Source organism: Malurus melanocephalus, unplaced genomic scaffold, assembly GCF_030028575.1.
Source record: "Malurus melanocephalus ecotype Western Australia unplaced genomic scaffold, MMel_1.1 scaffold_98, whole genome shotgun sequence".
In the NCBI taxonomy this organism is placed as follows: Eukaryota; Metazoa; Chordata; class Aves; order Passeriformes; family Maluridae; genus Malurus; species Malurus melanocephalus.
This window is the reverse complement of record NW_026623330.1, coordinates 962,395-980,394: the sequence shown is the minus strand read 5'-3', so window position 1 is coordinate 980,394 and position 18,000 is coordinate 962,395. Positions and strand designations below refer to the sequence as shown.

At 43.1% G+C, this 18,000-nt stretch overlaps 1 protein-coding gene across 2 annotated transcripts in view; it reads right to left on the bottom strand.

The window, feature by feature from the left end:
- The window catches only part of RAB11FIP4 (RAB11 family interacting protein 4), a 111,374-nt gene that overhangs the window by 62,982 nt on the left and 30,392 nt on the right, over positions 1–18,000 (bottom strand). For both annotated transcript variants that reach the window (XM_057368821.1, XM_057368822.1), the window contains exons 2-3: positions 14,051–14,138; positions 5,396–5,484 (exon numbers count right to left, since the gene is read on the bottom strand). In XM_057368821.1, the coding sequence (XP_057224804.1) occupies positions 5,396–5,484; positions 14,051–14,138 (177 nt within the window). The remainder of the gene's footprint in view (positions 1–5,395; positions 5,485–14,050; positions 14,139–18,000) is intronic.

Sequence of the window (18,000 nt, the reverse complement as noted above, 5' to 3'; positions counted from 1 at the left end):
AGGACAGTTATTTTTGCATGTATGCACAAACATAAAAAATAAAATTCAGAATATCGCCAGGTGAAAGCAGGCAATTTCCATGTAAATGAATCCCAAATGGGGACACACTGTGCTCTTCATTCTCTTGGTAATTTGCTCACCGAGGGTTTCTCAGCAGTTGAAGTTAATGTTGCTTTTAGATGCTCAAAAAAAAAAAAAAAAAAACAGGAAAAATGAATTGCTGGAAGTGTTGCCCGTAGAGGTTACAATAAAGTTCTCATTGGTGCAGACGTTGCACTGCCTGTGTAAAATCCCACCTAGGAACAGGCACTTTTTTCTCTCTGTAACTGCATGGCTGTGCTTTAACAAGCTTTTCYCCCACCTCACCCCTCCAGTGAGGGATTCAACTGCCTCAGGAACAAGCCCAGGTGTTGATCTAACACCTGCTGGGGTCTAAGAAGTGTTTCTACTGATTTCAGCAGGGGYTGGGATCAATCCTTAGGCTGGGCCTCTCAAAAGGCCAGCTCTGGAGATGCTGAACATAATTATTTCAGCAAAAGCTGAGAGGAAGGRGAATCTGGCAGATTTAGAAGAACCAAATATAAAACAGACTTTTAGATGTAGAGGTCCCACAGTGGCTGCAGGATACACGAGGGGAGCAATTTGCAGACAGGCAGTGTGTGATCCCAGCAGAAACAGGCAGGGTCTCCAGCACAGGGAGGGGAGTTCTCACATGCAGACATTGAGCATCTGCAGGGCTGCAAACACASTGGCAGCCAAGAATGACTGAGAGCGTGTGGGTGGTGGAGAAAACTGGAGGCTGATAAGAAACAGGGGAAAAAAAGGGAATGAAACACATTCAATTTGATTTGTTTAGTAGTGTTGTTCTTACCACACAGCCTGGCTTTTTCTCTTGCCATTGGTTGAAAAGGTATTTCCATCTAAACCACTTACATGCTTTTTCTCTGCTAAGACAGGAGTGTTTCTGCTAATGCTGCCACAGAAGGTGGAARGAAAGATGTATTTCACATTAACAGSTAGGCARCCTGGGTTTGATGTTAGAAAAARCAGCATCAAGAAAAGCCTCCTAAYAAATGAGKTCGATTATTCTGCCCAAGAACACTGGCAACTCAATGGTCAAGGTGGAGTCATTGCTGCAAAACACRGCCTATATGAGATGAAAATTAAAAATATTCTGGTTACAGATTCTCCTGCTACCTTCTTCCACAGCCTAGTGAAAAACCCATYGGTTTTTCAAGGTGTTTCCCCAGTGCAAAAGGTCTCCTCTGCTCTGACACAGGTACCCGCAGATATCTCAAGCAGCTAGTGGGGAAAAAAACATTTTTCAGAAGCTGGTGAGGGACTCCTAATTGCTACTGAAAATATTTTCAAAGCAGCAGATCAGCCAGCAGTCCCAGCTCCATCCCAGAGGCAAACACAATTTATTTGTCATGTTTCAACAATTTTTCTGCTGTTCATACAGTGTAATTAATCACTTGGCAGGCAGGGGAACACACAGAGGACTGAAAAGGCAGCTCATTCTTTGATATGCAGCGATCATCCTGTACTTTGGTAAGGGACAGATTCCCTCTTATTTACAGATGAGAACAGGAAAAAAAGTTATGAGGCAACTCAATACAACAATTAGTAAGAAATGAACAGCTTTGATTGAAACAAAGACCCTGCCATCACTGTACCTTATAGCAAGTTCTTCCACTGGGTTTGCATGTATGGCCTTTGGCCATTGATGTCAGATGAGAAGGCAACAACTCACATGTAACCCCGTCCTCTGTCATCTGTTGGGGTGATCTAGAGTCAGGCTCCCTTCAAATCTCAGCAGCCAAAATACAYCAGGTGAAGATGTGAAAAAGGAGCTCTTGTTGCCGATTCCCTTTTCCCTAAACTTAGCTGCTCAGACAGACCCACACCAGTGCTTCTGAGGGTCTGCAGTGCAAATCTTGGCCAGGGAGCTGCAGATGGAACCAGCCYGATTCCCTGTGAGTCCTGTGGCTAGTGCTCCCAGCTGGCTGGGTGCCCGGCAAGGCCCGCAGCCAGCCATTTGGAAATACGAGACACAGGCACTCTGCTTTGTTTGAGCTGGCTCAATCTGGGTCTGGGTTTTCACACACATACTTCAGCTGTGGACTTTGCACTGGTTACTGTCCCCAAAAGGCTGTGCAAGGGCTCTGAAGTGCTACCAGATGCTCGCCACAAAGCAAACTGGGCTAGGGAGACTTTTGTATCCCTTCAAAATGAAGCAAAAACAAGAGTTGAGGCCATAGCAACAAACACTGGGAAAGGAATTCAAGATTGATAAATTGGCTTCTGGCAAATTCAAAGCATTTCYATTATCTCTCCAAAGGCTGAGAGACAGAAATTATACTAATAAACAGCACTTGACTGAAGCAATGCCTCAAATGGAACACAATTCAGACTTTAACCAAATCAACAGACTGAACTCACAGACAGAACAGATTTATTTGTCCCAAAGCTGAGGGGCTCTAGAATTGCAATCTCCCAACAGCAATGCCATCCTCCTAAATTTCTTTGGATCCACTTCCCCTGGTCCAAAGAGAAAAGAAACGCTTTGCACTTGAATCAATGCTGATGGAAGTCAGTGGCACATCCTGTGGTAACCAAGTGCTGCTCTTTATGTTCTTCATATCACACCTTAACAGCCTGGAGCTCAAAGGCAGAGCTCTCCATTTACCTGAGATATCACTCACAGTCTCTCAGTATAGACCATTAGGAACCTTCCATGGAATGGCCTTTACATTTTGAACTGCATACACAATAGGATGTTTTTTATGCTTGTTTTACTTTGAGAAAGTGTTCAGACATTCAAAGCTTGTCGGCATTTGCTCTTTGTTTACACTGAAGGAAAACAAAAAGTAAAAGCAGATAATTTAGAAAATGTCAAATGAAATGCCCCAAGCTCCTGCTATCAGGGGGTTTTATATATCCATTTAAATTAATTGCAGCTAGTTGGTTGTAATTAAAGGCTGGAGGCTCGGCTGTTTCTTCCTCCCCATTTGACTCAACACACACGAACAGCTKGATCAGCTCAGCACCTCACTGTGGCTCCTGCCATTTCATCCCACATCTTGGAATTACCTTCACCTCTTCAGTTTGCTGCCCTTGGGCTTCAGAAAGCTACAACACAAGGAGTGGGCTCTTGGGAGGGGAAGGAAAAGTGAAAGCAGAGGGCAGGGGAAATAACTTGTGACAAGGATAAATCTCCCCTTCCTTTCAAGTCACTGAGTGAATGCAGAGACAGCATAGCAATGAACAGCTCAGTACCTGCCTTTGTGTAAGGACATCCCCTTGGGTGGAATAAAAAAGATGCATTCCCTTTTAAAATACCTGTTTGTACCATCACAGCAGCTGTGTCCTTCTGATGCCTGGGAAATTGCACCTGAGAATTAGACAGACATGCAAAGGGTGTACTGGGGTGAAAATCAGATTAGACAACTAGCGTTTGTGCCATGGGAGCTGCACATACACTTGATTACAGCACCAGGAATTCACACTCGTTAAGGTCTGAGAGATGCAAGGACAGTTCCTATTTTGCCGTATGTGCTTCCTTGGGAGCAGGGAACAAACGCCATGAATGGTGATAATCTCAAATCCACCTGACCCTCAGATCTCATCTGCTTCATCAGACTGAAAACTRAAACTTGCTGCCATAGCAGAGGATCCTGAAGGCAGGAGCAGAGGCTGTTCATGCCTTTCCCCAGTCTTTAGCTGACATCTAGCGAACACTTTCCAAACTGCACCTGCAGGACCTGGAGATGGGAGATGGAACCAGCCCCTCTGGAGGGCAGTGGTGCAGAGGAGCTGTGGGATAAACACGGGATCAGCAATGTACATCGTTCCTTGTCCTCTCCCAGCCAAGACAGCTCACCTGGGCCTGGGGAAGGACCTGGTTCTTACTCCCAGGTTGCACAAATTCTGCACTAAAGTGRGCAAACAGTGCTGCAGGGCCCCAGTGCAGTGGTGCCACCCTSTGCAGGGACCAACCATRGGRCTGGTGGATATCAGGAGTGACCAGYGAGGCTTCCACCACAGCACTGTCAGATCAGCACCATCACAACAGGCAGGGTCATTCTCTGCCCCCTCCCTCTCCCAGAGGCACAAATCCAGCACTCAAATGGGAAACTCAGGAGCTGCTCAGGATCAGCAGCTGCAATTCCCACCCTCAGGCTCTCCTGGAGGACAGATGGCAGGAGAGGTGCAGTTTGCAGAGTTTTGCAGTTTGCAGAGTTTTGCAGTTTGTCTTCAAGAGCTTTCCCCAGCACATCTTTGGGTGACAGCAGATGTGAAATCCCTGAGGAATAAAGAGTGTCAGAACCAGCCTGCAATGTCTGCATGGCAATAGGGGAACATCRAGTGTGTGCAGAGCCTGTTTTCATTTTACAGGCTCTATCACCTACTGCAAACCAGGGAGTTTGGTTTATGGCATCTATTAAGGTAACCAAGCAACAGCATGGAGGGTATCTGTGTCATCAGTTACAAAAATCAGGGGCTTGGAAACAAGCAGAGTGGTGATRGACACTGAGGTGCAGGAAATATCTGTATTTTTTGTATGGACAGTGGAAACCATTCTGTGTAACAGCACCAAGTGGTGTAACACCAGCTCACCAGCACATTTATCACATCTTTCCTCAATACATGAGTATTGTCCTCACACTTCACCACCCCTGAAGATAAAATGCTTTCCCTGCTGATTTCAGGATTTCTTTCAGACTCACAACACCACTGGCAYACAATCCTTCTCTGAATGTACAATGCTAACTGCACCTTAAATCTTCAGAATTTACATGGGTGGAAGTGGTTATAATCGAAGGAAAGTGAAGGAGAGAMAAGAAATGCTATAAGGAAAACTTAGCATTGCTCTGCTTCTTAGATTGCACAGACACTGGAAAAATTAAGGAGACAAATGAGGATCTTAAATGGTTTAAGAATGTGCTACACCCACCAGCCAAAATACCATCAAAGGTTTCACACTGTGAATTGTTTCTGCTTCCCAACAGCTGTTGAGTCCCTGCTTATTATCTGCAGAAGGTCCCTGAGGACTTGTTCACCTAAGTTTGACTAAATTAATTAGATACAAATCAGTGTTTTCCTCTTGTGAGGTGCCAGCGAGTTTGTACAGGGATCTCCCTTCACAGCCAGGCGAATACTGAGACTTGTAAGAGGAACACTACCCAAATGCTAAACACTGTCACACCAGCTGACAGCTACCGCGTGTGAAATGCAGCTAAACCAGTATGGATGGCTTGCTAGCAGCCATGAATTCAGGCAAAAACAGTCAGTAGGCCAAGTAAAACAACAGAATTTACAAAGATCCAATTACACATCACTCCAGAGGCTTCTTCAGCCCACTAAAATGAGGCAGAATTAGTGCTTCTCTTACCTGGTAATAGTAATCAACATATTGTGGCTCGTAGTGTTGGGGTTCMGAGTTTTCAGGAGACAGGACATCTTTTAGTAACTCTTCACAGCCTGGCAAAGAGAAACAAGAGGAAATGGTCAGGCTGAGAGTTTATATTTCATTACATGGACCGTGGAGGAAGAAACATGGGTTTATAGCCAGTCTATGCACAAAACTTCAGAAGGCAGTTTTAGGATATATTTAAACAGCTGGGACAAAACTCTGCCTTCAGAGCTCCACCCAGCACATATGCAACATGTAGAACTTAGATAAGAGCAATYATATCTCAGCATGGATGCACTAACCTGCAATGAAACTGAAAGCTGAGCATTGCTTGGTAAACTGTCCTGCAGGGAACAAACCCACCTCTAACCAAACCCAAACTCTGGAGTCAAACACTGGATTTGCAAGCTTGGCATGAGCTAGTGACTACTGCACATTAGTGCCACTGGAGCTGCTTCTAATTTTCTCTGGTCAAAATTACAAAGGGATAATACCTAAGTGCCACAAATCCCCCTTCTAAAAAAGCTCTGTGACAAAGCATTTGGTGTTTGATAAGCAAATATCTATGCACTGCAACCAGAKATTTTCAGCTTCTGTGTTTGCTTTTGTTAACAACCACACTAAGAGCTGGAAAAATCAATGTCTGTGTTTCCCTCAGTCCTTCCATCTGAAAACTTGAGATAAATATAGAAACACTGAAATCACCAAATGCCTCCTTCCCCATTAATTACCAGTGACTGCACTTGGCAGGGTGAGCTGCAGAAGGCAGCAATGTCAGGCCAGGTTATTTTAGAGCACCAGCTCACAGCCCTGGGCCCAGACTGTGCAAAACCTTCTCAGYATGTGCTGTGCACTATCCTGCTTGGGAGCTGCAATTGTCCAGCAGTTATCCCTTCCTTCCATCCCATCACTCATGCAAGATATTTGGCTGTGACATTACACACAGATGCCACTCACRAAGCAGGTGAGTCAGAGGAAGGAGGGTGATGTAAGGAAGTGTGAACTGAACAGGTTCATACCATTAGCTGATMTTTTGGTTTTAAATAAAGGAATAACATCTGTACAGATGAAGATGTTGTGGTTATGGAGAGGAGTCCCTTGCAAAGGAAAGGTCTTAGAAAACCAGGAAAAGTGTCCAGATGGAGGAAGCTAACKGGGGATCACTGTGCTGTCCCTGTGTGCCACACACAGGCACATGTCAAGGCAGCACCTGCTGAATGAAGACACCATTAAGATCTCAGGAATGTCACATGGAAAGCAGGCAGCAGGACTTTTCTCCTTTTTCAGCTTCTGCAGCAAAGTGAGATTCTTGTGTGGTACTGAACAGAGAATAAGTGAGGCTTTAAATGCACACTTTGTTGTTGGAGAAGTTAGTAGGCAAGAATGGTGTGTTAGGGTCACTTCCCAAAGAGTTAATCTGGGACTGACAATCCAAAACACAATCTACTGGATGATAAAGATGTTAAACTTATATGTAGAAAGAGAGGACCTCTTTCTAAAAACATGACTCTCACTTTTCCGACTCTCACCTTTCCATGATCCTTTTCTTCTTGGTTTTAGCACAAAGTGCTCTGTGATTGCCTCAGGTTATTCTCTAGCCCTCCTCGTGGAGAGGAATTCAATTTACRGTTTGTACCTTTTGACATTAATACTCAAAGATTATTGCTCATCAAGCTGCCTTGTGCCAGCACCCACTGTGAGTCATCACACATATGAACTGCTTTGCTAAAAGGTCTCTGCATGAGATGGAGCACCTACTCCTTAAAGTGAGTTACCTCCAGCAAAAAAGGAAAATAAATACCAAGTGCTACACAGTAATGGATGCAGATTAGTGTAATAAAGCGAGTATGTTTATACTGTTCTAGGATTTCTCAAYAACAATATTTTCAGCCATAATTTCAAGCTTTACTTTAATAATGCAGTTGGGCTAACCAGTGCTTCCACTCCCAACCTGTTGTCTTTTTTTTTTTTTTTTGTGGGGAAATGTCATTAAGGCTGTAGGTCTTCAAGAAAGGTTYTAACTGCCCAAAACAAGGGAGAGAAATGCTTCTACCCTGACTCCTTTCAAAAGGCCATCCAGATTGGTCACAAACAGTTCCCAAATCTCCAGGGTCTGAAATGTGGAGTCTTCTGTGTTCCTTCTTTGCTGTTCAGTCCTTACCTAAGATTACTCCTGATCCCATTCTTTCATTTCCCTTGCCCGTTAGGGAGATCACTTCATGACAGCTCTTGGCCTGTCATGTATTCAGTAAGAACACCGGGGAGAAGAGCATTTCCTCCTTTCAACTGACTCAGGGCAGCCCTCACCACTTCTTCATGGGAGCATGGCCCACGCTCCTGCAGMCTGATCCAGAACCTGACCAAGCACTTGATCCATTTCCAGAACATCAGCAGGCATTTAATCCAATTTGTTTACCAAGCTGCACAGCTTAAAATGGCAAACAAAGCCAAAATTTGCTTTTATTGTAGTCCCAGGCCAAGTTTCYACTGGTGCTGGCAGACTCAGGGTATAAGATCATCTGAGCCAATCTCCTTCTGCAAAGGTGACTTTTTGATGGGAAGATGTCTGGCTGTGTCCCCTGAGCACTKCAAGCTGCCATGACAGCCTGGATCTCTTCATCCTCCAGGAAGATTTGTGTGTTATTATACTCCATCAAAAAGGGAAGAAGAGAAGGAAATGCTGAAGCCATTTTCCTCTGGCATTACTAAACCACATCATCGCTGCCTTGCAGACATCTGAACCTGTTCCAACATCCATCAAATCAACGGGAAAATGGCCACTGGCTTCAAGWATCTTAGGACTGTGCCACTGGTTTTATTCCTGTTAAGAACTGAGCTTAAAGAATAAATTCTCTGTTCTCCTCTTTCATGTGAGGACACAAATTGGAACCTCTTCACTCTGGAAGATTGTGCTGTTTTTTTCCTTGGACCACCCCTTATCACCAGGAAGGTGATGCACAGTCAGGCRATGCACCAGATTTCCTATTCAGTGCTTTTCTGCAACAGTGATAATGCAATCTCACCTGTTGTTACCCTAATCAGATATGATTTGAATTTTTCAGGTACCTCAGGAGGGTTACCCAAGGGCATAACATAAAGAGGGAACACTGGAGTGTCTCAGATGCTGTGCATGTGTGTTCTTATTACCAGAACACATTTTGGMTTGCAGCCTGGGAAGTGCCAGTGAGCTAAAATCGAGTGTCACAGTCCAGACAGAAAAAAAYGAATCAAGGTTTACTCTGGCAAATCTCAATATGGAAATAGGAAAGTACTGGACAAAGATTTGCTCCCTGCAAGCAGAACCACTCCTGAGCAGAACCCTGTGTGCTGAGGTCTGCAGAACTGCCATGGTGGATATTTCAAGCTGTGCAGCACTATGCACCCAAGGCTAGAAACTGTCCAAAAATAACCCATTGCAATGAAGCAAAGGAATAATTCCTGGCTACTTTAAGGACTTCTTGCACTAGAGATGTCCTATTATTGCTGTAACTTCATTTTCCTGGAAAAGGTAGAACTGAAAGCCACTTACATGGCTGATTAGAGATATTTCATCTGAATGTCTACCTGTATCGTAAGATATTAATGTGCTCGATGTTCTCTCTCCTTTGCTGCGCTTGGGAAAATTTMATCTACATTTCTGGGCAGCACTTGGCAGGAAGACTTTGCTTCACTGCAATCCCAGTGAGGCAGCAGAGAGAGGCAGAGAGTAACCCAGGAATGGCTCCAGTTAGCCAGAACAGGGTCATCTTTAGTCCTAAGCAAAGATGATGAAAGTCATTTACAAGTCATTGAAGGGGAAGACACGAACATTTAACTTTTTCAGTTCACTCAGGTTGCTAGATGTGATATCCCTTATGAGATAATTAAACAAATCTACAATAACTTTAATTAAAAAATGTGTTTTTCACACCCTAACAAACATTCAATTTGCAAACAGACATTCTGGCCACRAATAAACTCAATTTTAGCAAAGCTGTTTCCTGCAAATGCTCCAAGAAGGAGAGTTAACCYGTAACACATCAGGCAATTTTCACAGGCAATTAAGCAATTTTAATACTATGGGAAATCAAATCTGGTTACCTAATTGAATGTAGTTGGTTTCTGGCATTTTTCCTAACAGTAGTAGCTTTTTACTTTATCTACCCTTGGATCTTTAGTGGTGTATTAGACTCATTTATGGTTTCAGCCTGTATTTAGTGAAATTCAGTTAAGTCTTAGAAAACTCTCAAGTACTTTTAGGAGAACGAACTCCAATTCATTGAGCAGCTATAGGGTAATTTACACTAGGAGAGCTCAGCTCTTCACATTTACTGCCAGTCCTCCTCCCTGGAGCCATCCCAARCCCACTCCTGTCAGTAAGTTATTCTTCCCAGAATGGATAGATCCATCACATCATCTCTTATGGCCTCATTGAAGTTTGAGATCTATAGCTACCAGCCTAAATGGGTTCATGTAGAYTTTGGGATTTCCTGCAGTGCTTTACTGAAATTCCTTCCCATGGTCCTAGATATTGTTACAGAATGGTGCCTGGCAAATTAACTCCCTTTACATGACTTAAAAATACCCATCTCTTATTCCACGCTGGATCTTCAGGGCAAAGCTGGTACAAMACTTTTATCAGCTATGGGTGTACAAATCAGATTTTAAAGTTGAAGGGGATGGCCAAAATTTGACACTGGTTTTGTGAGAAATACATTTGCTTGGAGCATCTGAATGAAACTATAAAAACATATTAAAAAAATCTCCAGGGGAACAGAAGGCCAGAAATAGTCTGCTTTAGAAAACATTATCAAATTTCATACTGCATTATTTTCATATTCTTTCACAGTCCAAATAAGATGTCATAGTCTGAGTTACCAGAACAGCCAACATCCATTTTGGAACATTTCTCTGAAAGTTTGGGCAAATCTCTATTTCTGGAATTTTCATTAAAAAGTGCTAGGAACTCACAAAGAAACATATCTACTTTAAACCTGCTTCTTTCCAACCAACTGCAGTAATTAGATGCCTCAGGATCTAGGGAAGCACAGAGATGGATTTTTGAAGGCACATAATGGTCTGTGTTGCTATTTTGAAGATTCAAAGGTTGCTGTTGCTGCAGGTGGGGAAGCGTATAAATTCACAGCTGTGCTTCTTCCACACTGGTAATGAATACGAAGGAGCTCCTGCAACTCTCCATTTACAAATTCCGTAASAGAGCTTAACTTAAATGTCCTTAAAACTTCTGCAAGATAAGGGAAAGACTCTCTTGCTCCAGGAGAAAAACAGGCTGTATGACTCCATCTGAATAAACAGTGATTCTGCTAAAGCACACAGATTCAGAAATGCAGAAATGCTCTGTGCTGACATGGCTCAGTCTCTCCGTTATAAAAGCCATGACCCTCCAGACACYACACAGCAGTCAGCACTATTTTCATGGCTAAAATAAGCTATAAAGKCAGAATACATCTGCTTGTGTATTTTAATTCTGTATTAATCTGTGTTCATGCTGTACCCTCTCATCTCTSTGAGCTGTAACACTGAGGGCAGTAGGGGGAGCTCCCCTGTTATTTGTCAGRTTTGAGTACTTTTAAGCAGAATATCAAAAGAAAGAGACTACTGGAAAGACAATAGAAATTTAAAATACAAGGAACAGGTCAGACTCAATTAGAGCCTGCTAAACATACCGAGAGCCTGCTCCTGCAAACATATYTGACTGTGGAACGCAGCAGCCTACAGAGCACAGGGAATTAACAGCTCCACTCAAGCCTTGAAGTATTACAAGTGGCAGAAAATATTTACTGGATCAGTACAATATAAATTCAGAACAGCAAAAACAGCCATTGGCTGTGCTGAGCAAACAGTAATGGTTCTCATGCTGACCCTGCTGAAATTAATGGGAATTCAGCCTTTGAGTGATGTTCTGGCTGCTCTTGGTGTCTCTGAGCAGAGCCACAGAGCAGTTGGGTAAGAGGCTACAGGTTTTATTTCATGGCAATTACAGGCAGACAGAGTTATTAAAGCCCTGCAGTGAGCAGATAGAGAGGGCAGTATGAGTAAAACCTTCATACTCTGGCATTCCAATGAAATTGCTGCAAAGYTTTAAATTTGATGGCAAGCCTATCCCTGGCTCTGGCAGAGCCTAATTGCTTGGGGAAAGCAGCCTAGACAGCAGGGGCTCAGCACAGATGCTGAGGAAAAGTCCTTTAATCCACAAAAGACCAGCAAAAAGAAGCAAAGCTTTCCATAAATAGCAAACACCATGCCTGTCCAGTATTCCACCCCAGAGACACAGTGGGAATGAGCTCCTCCAATACATTTCTGCCCTCTAGCACATTTACCTCCACTTGAACAACTCCTTTCCACCACTTTCCAGAATCCTACTGTCAGTGGGATTGCTCAGCAGGAGCTTGTGCCTCAAAYCTCATGATTTAAATAAATTCAAGGCATCAAACCACCAAAAACCCCTTGACACTGTGTCACCTCTGTGCAGCAAACAATTTCTTCACTGCACTATAAAGGCAAGCACCTGTGAGAATTAATTTGAAGTCTCATAAATAAGAAATACAGTAAGGCATYAGGATTGTAAAGCTTGAATTTAAACATTTGGCTTCCAGTGCTAAGAATAACACAACTTCATACTCTATTACTGAAAACCCCACTGGATTTATAGTAGCATCTCATTTTGCTCTATTAATCTGACTGCCCCAAGCAACTGTAATAGGCTGAGATGTCAAAGAATCATATTTATAATCTGTTGCTGCCAAGACAAATTGCCTTTGTTTGATAACGAGCCTGCTACTCCCCTTGGGATGTGGCTGCACTGAAACAACAGGGTGGAGGCTTTCCATTCTGAAAGGCAGACATGCCCTTTCTGAACTTTAACATAACCAATTCAATTTTTAAGGAAAATATGGCAGGTGGCCAAAGATGAATAAAATTTCCATGCTGTGAGGTGAGCAATAGAAGCAGCTTTTCTAAAGAGATGCTGTGAAAACATGCAGCAGAGTGTCTTATCAGAAATAGATACAGCTGCTGCTGCTGCGATGATAAACACTTAGCACTGACTCTGTGTAAGTGTTGAAATGCTAATGAGGTGCTAAGGGAGCTCTAGGTGATGCTGCAGAATTGGGTGATTTCTCTGCTTCTGTTCACAGATATATCCTAACAACCAGACACATCCTAACAACCATCACACAAACGATTTGGACCCTATGTGCTCCACAGCTGGGCTTTAAGCTATTCATAAACCTGGAGTACAAGGTACTCCAGACATTTGGTGATCTGGTCACATCTTTGCAGGATTAAACCTTCGGATATGAACACAAGAATCAGTTGCCACAAGGTGAGCAAGGATGAAAACCCCCAGGGACCATAACTAATAATTGTCAATATTCTCACATCCCATTATCACAGTAAGGGAGATGCAGTTGTGATTCTGTCACTGAGGGTACACGGACAAGGGCACAGTTACTGCAGAAGAGATGCTCTGGGTCACTTGGGTCACTTCTACCCCTTCCTGACCACATTTTGTGCATTTGTGCACATCTTTAGWCTGTGATTTACAGAGGACAGCAGATGATTTAGAGAGCTTGTGTCTCACTTAGAACTCAGTTTGCTACAGCATTCCCTGCTCAAGGAGAACCTCCAGCATAGACCTTAGGGTCTGTGCACAAATGCAATAACTTCCCTTCTGGGCTTTCTTTTGCTTTTTCTTCAAACACATCAGTGTCACCTTGGATGGTGTCTCCAAGAACATTGATGAAGCAGCATCTCACTGTAATTTTACCTAATTATATGCTGTCTTTGGCTGYCATAAACTTTAATTAAAAGTGCTGTGGTTTTATGTTTTTGCAGCATTATGGCTTCATAATAATCTCATCATAGCAGACTCTCCAGAGGCTTCTCTTGGAACCACACCAKGATCACTGTGACATTCAACCTGCCYCTGAAACCTCTGGGCTGTGCCATCACCCCAACAYTTCACAAAGGACACACCACGTGTCTGCAAAAGGACAGGATGGATTATTTTGCTATGGGAAATAAGGAAACTGATCAGCAGCAAATCAGCAGAAGTAGCTCCTCACTGGTTTTTTTTTGTCCTTAGGCTAAAAATGTCTGTGTCTTCTGTCAGACTATTTCCTTGGAAAGGAGGTAGTTGGATCCACCTGGTCTCAATCTTCAAGGCTTTCATGGCCAATCTGTAATTTATCCTCTTCCAATACATGACCYCACATGTTCTGAAAACATGAATTAACTATACCTTGGAGATACCTCAAGAAGAATATAATAATCTTGAATTTCCTAATAGAGAAACTAAAACTCAAATATCACATATGGGCCCTGTGTGTTAACCACAAAGCTACTCATTCTTCTACCATATTTGTCTTTAAACTACATCACATTTATTCTGTCACAAATTAACATRAACYGATGCCCAAGCACCTGTGGATGCARGAGCTCTAGCATTGCTCACCATTAATACATGAGATGCACAAAAAGGGAAAATATCCTGGCTCTGTTCCCAGAGCTGCTCCACTGTCACTACAAATAACCACAGYTAAAAGAGAGGATGTCTTTGATCATTACATTTTCTGCAACCAGAGAAACATTAGTGGAACTGAAGAGGATTATTTTTAAGGAATATGCACATACCTTTGATAGCAAAAACTCCGTGACAGAAGTCCTTAAAATTGATTCTTCCCAAATCATTCGGGTCCAAATACTTTGCCAGTCTTTCCACCTAAAAGGAAAGATGATAAAATATGTGTTGAGCCTGGTGTATCATCTGTTGCTCTGATACAGTCTGTATCTTCTACAGAAGGCTCCAAGTGGAAGAATACCCACACTGTTCACTTGAACCAGCCAATAATTGGTTCTGCAAGGAAAAATCACAYTTTATAGTCAGATTATCTGGTGCTGTGTAAAGTACATGTTCTAACCAAAACTTCTTCRGCCGGGCCACATCAATACTCTCCTATGGGAATCACAAGAGTTAAATAAGGGGTGAATCTGAGGCTTAACCTCTCAGAGCAGGGTGCTAAGAGAATCTCCTTCCCTGGGAGCTCTTRCCATGCATGCAGCTCACAGGAACTTAAAACCTTAGTGATTCTCCACCCCTCTTAYCACAAGTTCTCAGGGAAGGAGAAAGGACAGTCAAAGATGTGCACAGCCCATAGCAGTCCCATTCTCTGAAGAAYCCAGATTATAGGAGAGAAAATGCATTGAATGTGTTTGGGTACTTGGAATGAAACCATGGCAGAGAATATAATTTTTGTATAGGAAAATTAACAGTACAACAATGTATTAATGTGATGAGACAGAGAATGGTTGCATTCAGGACATTGTGCAAACAAGCAATGTACTTATTCCTACACAACAACCAAATTAGCATTTGCCCCATAAATGATCTGGCAGATTTTTCAGGATGGTTTTGGGATAAAGAAAAGCAGCCTAGACTGGAAAGACTGTTGTGCTGTCTAGGAAAAGAGGAATGGAGGAACGAGTAGCTGAAGAAGAATAAGGGGAGAGGCAGAACAGCCCAGGGAGGGGAGCACACACTGGACATGCAGCTGGCTCCTCTTCCTGTGACAACCATGCTGCAGAGCTTGTGTACAACCCCTTGGAGGCCTCTTTGCCTGTAGCACCTTGCATGGATCCTCAGTGAGGCAGAGGCAGCCTCTTGGGCTCAATAGAGCTCACAGCCAGCTCCACACAACCCTGCCCTTGGCCTGGGCCCTCCAGACACCCAGGAGGATGAAGAAGCTGAGTGCAGGGACAGCAGGCGTGGAGGATGCTGCAGGATYGTGGTGCAGCACAATGTGTGTGAGCTCAGATATGTCAGCCTGAGCAGCAACAAAAGCCCAGCTGGAAAGACGCAGCAAATGAATCCAGATGACCCAGTTTCTCAATTTTCTGGTGGTTTTTTTTTCCACATGCTAGCAAAACCCCAGCAGTTTCCCAAAGCCCTGCAGATAATGCACTAATGTGTGCGCATGACACTTCTTCCTTCAGATTCTCTCCGTGACTATAAATTCCCTCTGTACCAATAAATACCAAGGCAAGCCAAAGGGCTCATTTAAAACATGCAAATCTGGATGAGAAAATAACAAAATTTTTACTCATATGCAAAATTCTATGTTGAATGGGAAAGGCACAATTTGATCCGCACATTGAATGCTTTCCCCTCTCCTTTTTTTTAAGGAAAATTAAAAATCAGCTTTTGTAGGCAGGGCAAATAAGGAGCTATACAATGAGYTCAGAGCCCATGACAGGTTAGACATCTTAAAATTTTGATATTGCAGAAGGCTTCCACAGCTCCAGTCCTGCCAGCTGGGCAGCAGAGCCCAGATGTCAACTGTGCTGTGACTCATGATCAAATTCCTACCCTGGCATCACAAGGAATTACTGTAGCCCCACTAATTTAGAGCAGCAAAAAACGTATCTGATTTTCAAAAAAAAAAAAAAAAAAGCCACTTCACCAGCAACCAGTTAATGCACACCAGACTAGCTGGAAATCCTGACTGAAACAAATTGGAAATCCTGACTGAAACAAATTAAATAGACACGCTTGATAAGGAAAAGCCAGGTCAGTGTTTTCCCTGTCACCTTCACAAATGACAATTGTGTTGTAGGTTTTAATGTACAGATTCCTGCAGCCAGCTGGGAAGCCTCTGCACTGTTTAATTTTGTGCTATAAAACAGTAGTGTCCCACTATTGGGTGTTCCCAGTGAATCTGGCACATAAAGTTTATTTCTCTAAGCTGATCCAATGATTTTAGTCTACCAGTTGCTCAGACATATAAAATTACACTTTGAAAATCAAATTAAATGAGAYGTTATGTGCCTGGGAGTGTGTATTATGGAGGAACAGAGGATATGTTCACATTTAGGTCTAAACAATGTCTAAACAGCAAATGAAATTATCACCTGAGCAAAGTGCTTCAGTGTCCAGTTTCCCCTAAATCTAATTTGCAGGTTTTCAATTAAATTCTACAATGCAAATAACTGACATCAGTGCAGGAGATGATGAAGAATTTACAGAACAGCCTGATGGAATTAATGCCAGTAGTGCTCACATCTTCAGCCAGGGATAATCAACAGCACAGGTCAGGGGCTAAAAGGATTTCGATCAACTGGGCCTACATTTGGGTGGATACTTAGACAGGGTTTGTGCATTAATATACATACAGATATGGTACATGAATCCCTGCATATTTGCACACTGTTTTCAAGAGCCTGCAGTGCATTGGTCATGCATTTTTACCAGTAGCTTTCTGGAATAAGGCAAGAGGCTCTTCATGTGCTTCAGTGTTCAACTGCAGAATCCACCCCAATGAGTAGGGACAGTGTTCTGGGCTGGGGACAGACACTCTTCTCTGCACAGAGCAGCCCCCATCACATGGGACAGACAGCCCAAAACTAGTTCTTCACTACAGGAAGCAAACAAAGACAGAAAAAAAAATGAGCTGCAGGCTCAATAATCCAGCTGCTTCTTTTGGCACCTGCAAGGATGTCTCTAATGAACCCTTCAGTAGGCGTCCAATAGTAAGAGAGAAGCCATAAATCTCCGAGAGAAGAAATAAATCATTTTTCTTTGGGAAACAATTGGAGAAAACCAAACCTCTGTTRCTATTGTTGAACTTGCCTGGATGAATGGGTGATTACCCTTTCAATGCAAACATGTTTCTCCATTGTAATAACTGCTCACTTCAGCCAAACATTTGCCTCTCCTCCCTTGGGTTTCCCAGCCATCCTGACTGCCCTGCAAAGGGGTGTTTGCCCTGTGCTGCTTTCTGACACACAAGAGAAGGCTGGGAACACTTCAAAGAGAAGAAGTGAAAGGATATTTGTAGCAGAGGGAGTGGAGAAACATGAGAGAAGAGGACAAATCACTGACAGATTTCTGAGGAAATTTATTGAAACTGTTCTTTTCTTGCAAGTGAGTTCAATATAGGGGCACCTCCACTGAATTGCTGAGGAATACTCTCCAGATCCCTGGCCAGCTCTTGTACTGAAGCTGCCAAAACAGCATCAGTATTTTTTCCAGCGAAGATTTTCTGACTGGAATTGAATCCTGCTTTCAATTCCAGGCATGAAGAAACTCGGACCTCTATTGACCTCACTTGTTTTTCTTCAAAAAAGATGAGATTTTGTTAACACAAAGAATATTTGTAAGATTTAGAAGTAATTGAGTTCAGAGGGACCMCAAACCGGCTCTAGCCACTGAAATCTTACAGCAGGATCCAAATCACAGCCAGAAGTTGCCATTTGAAATAAACAACTCATCTCAGCAGTTTGCCTTCATATTGCAGGAGTCTGTGAGCACGTCTCRCCCTGAAGTGTGAGCAGAGAACACCTGGGAGCTCTGACAAAGGCAAGACAAGCACTTGCAGGAAAAGGTCAGGCTGTGCTGCGGCAGCGACATTTGGGCAGCATCTCCTGAGGCAGGAGCATTTGTGAGAAACCTCAAAAAAATAGCAAAAGGAGATTAAACATGTAAATGCTGCAGGGTGGAATTAGAGAGCTTCCCACATGATTTATACRAGGAGCAGCAGAACTGCACTTGCCCTGGTTTTAACAGACTGGCCTTTCCCACATTTGGA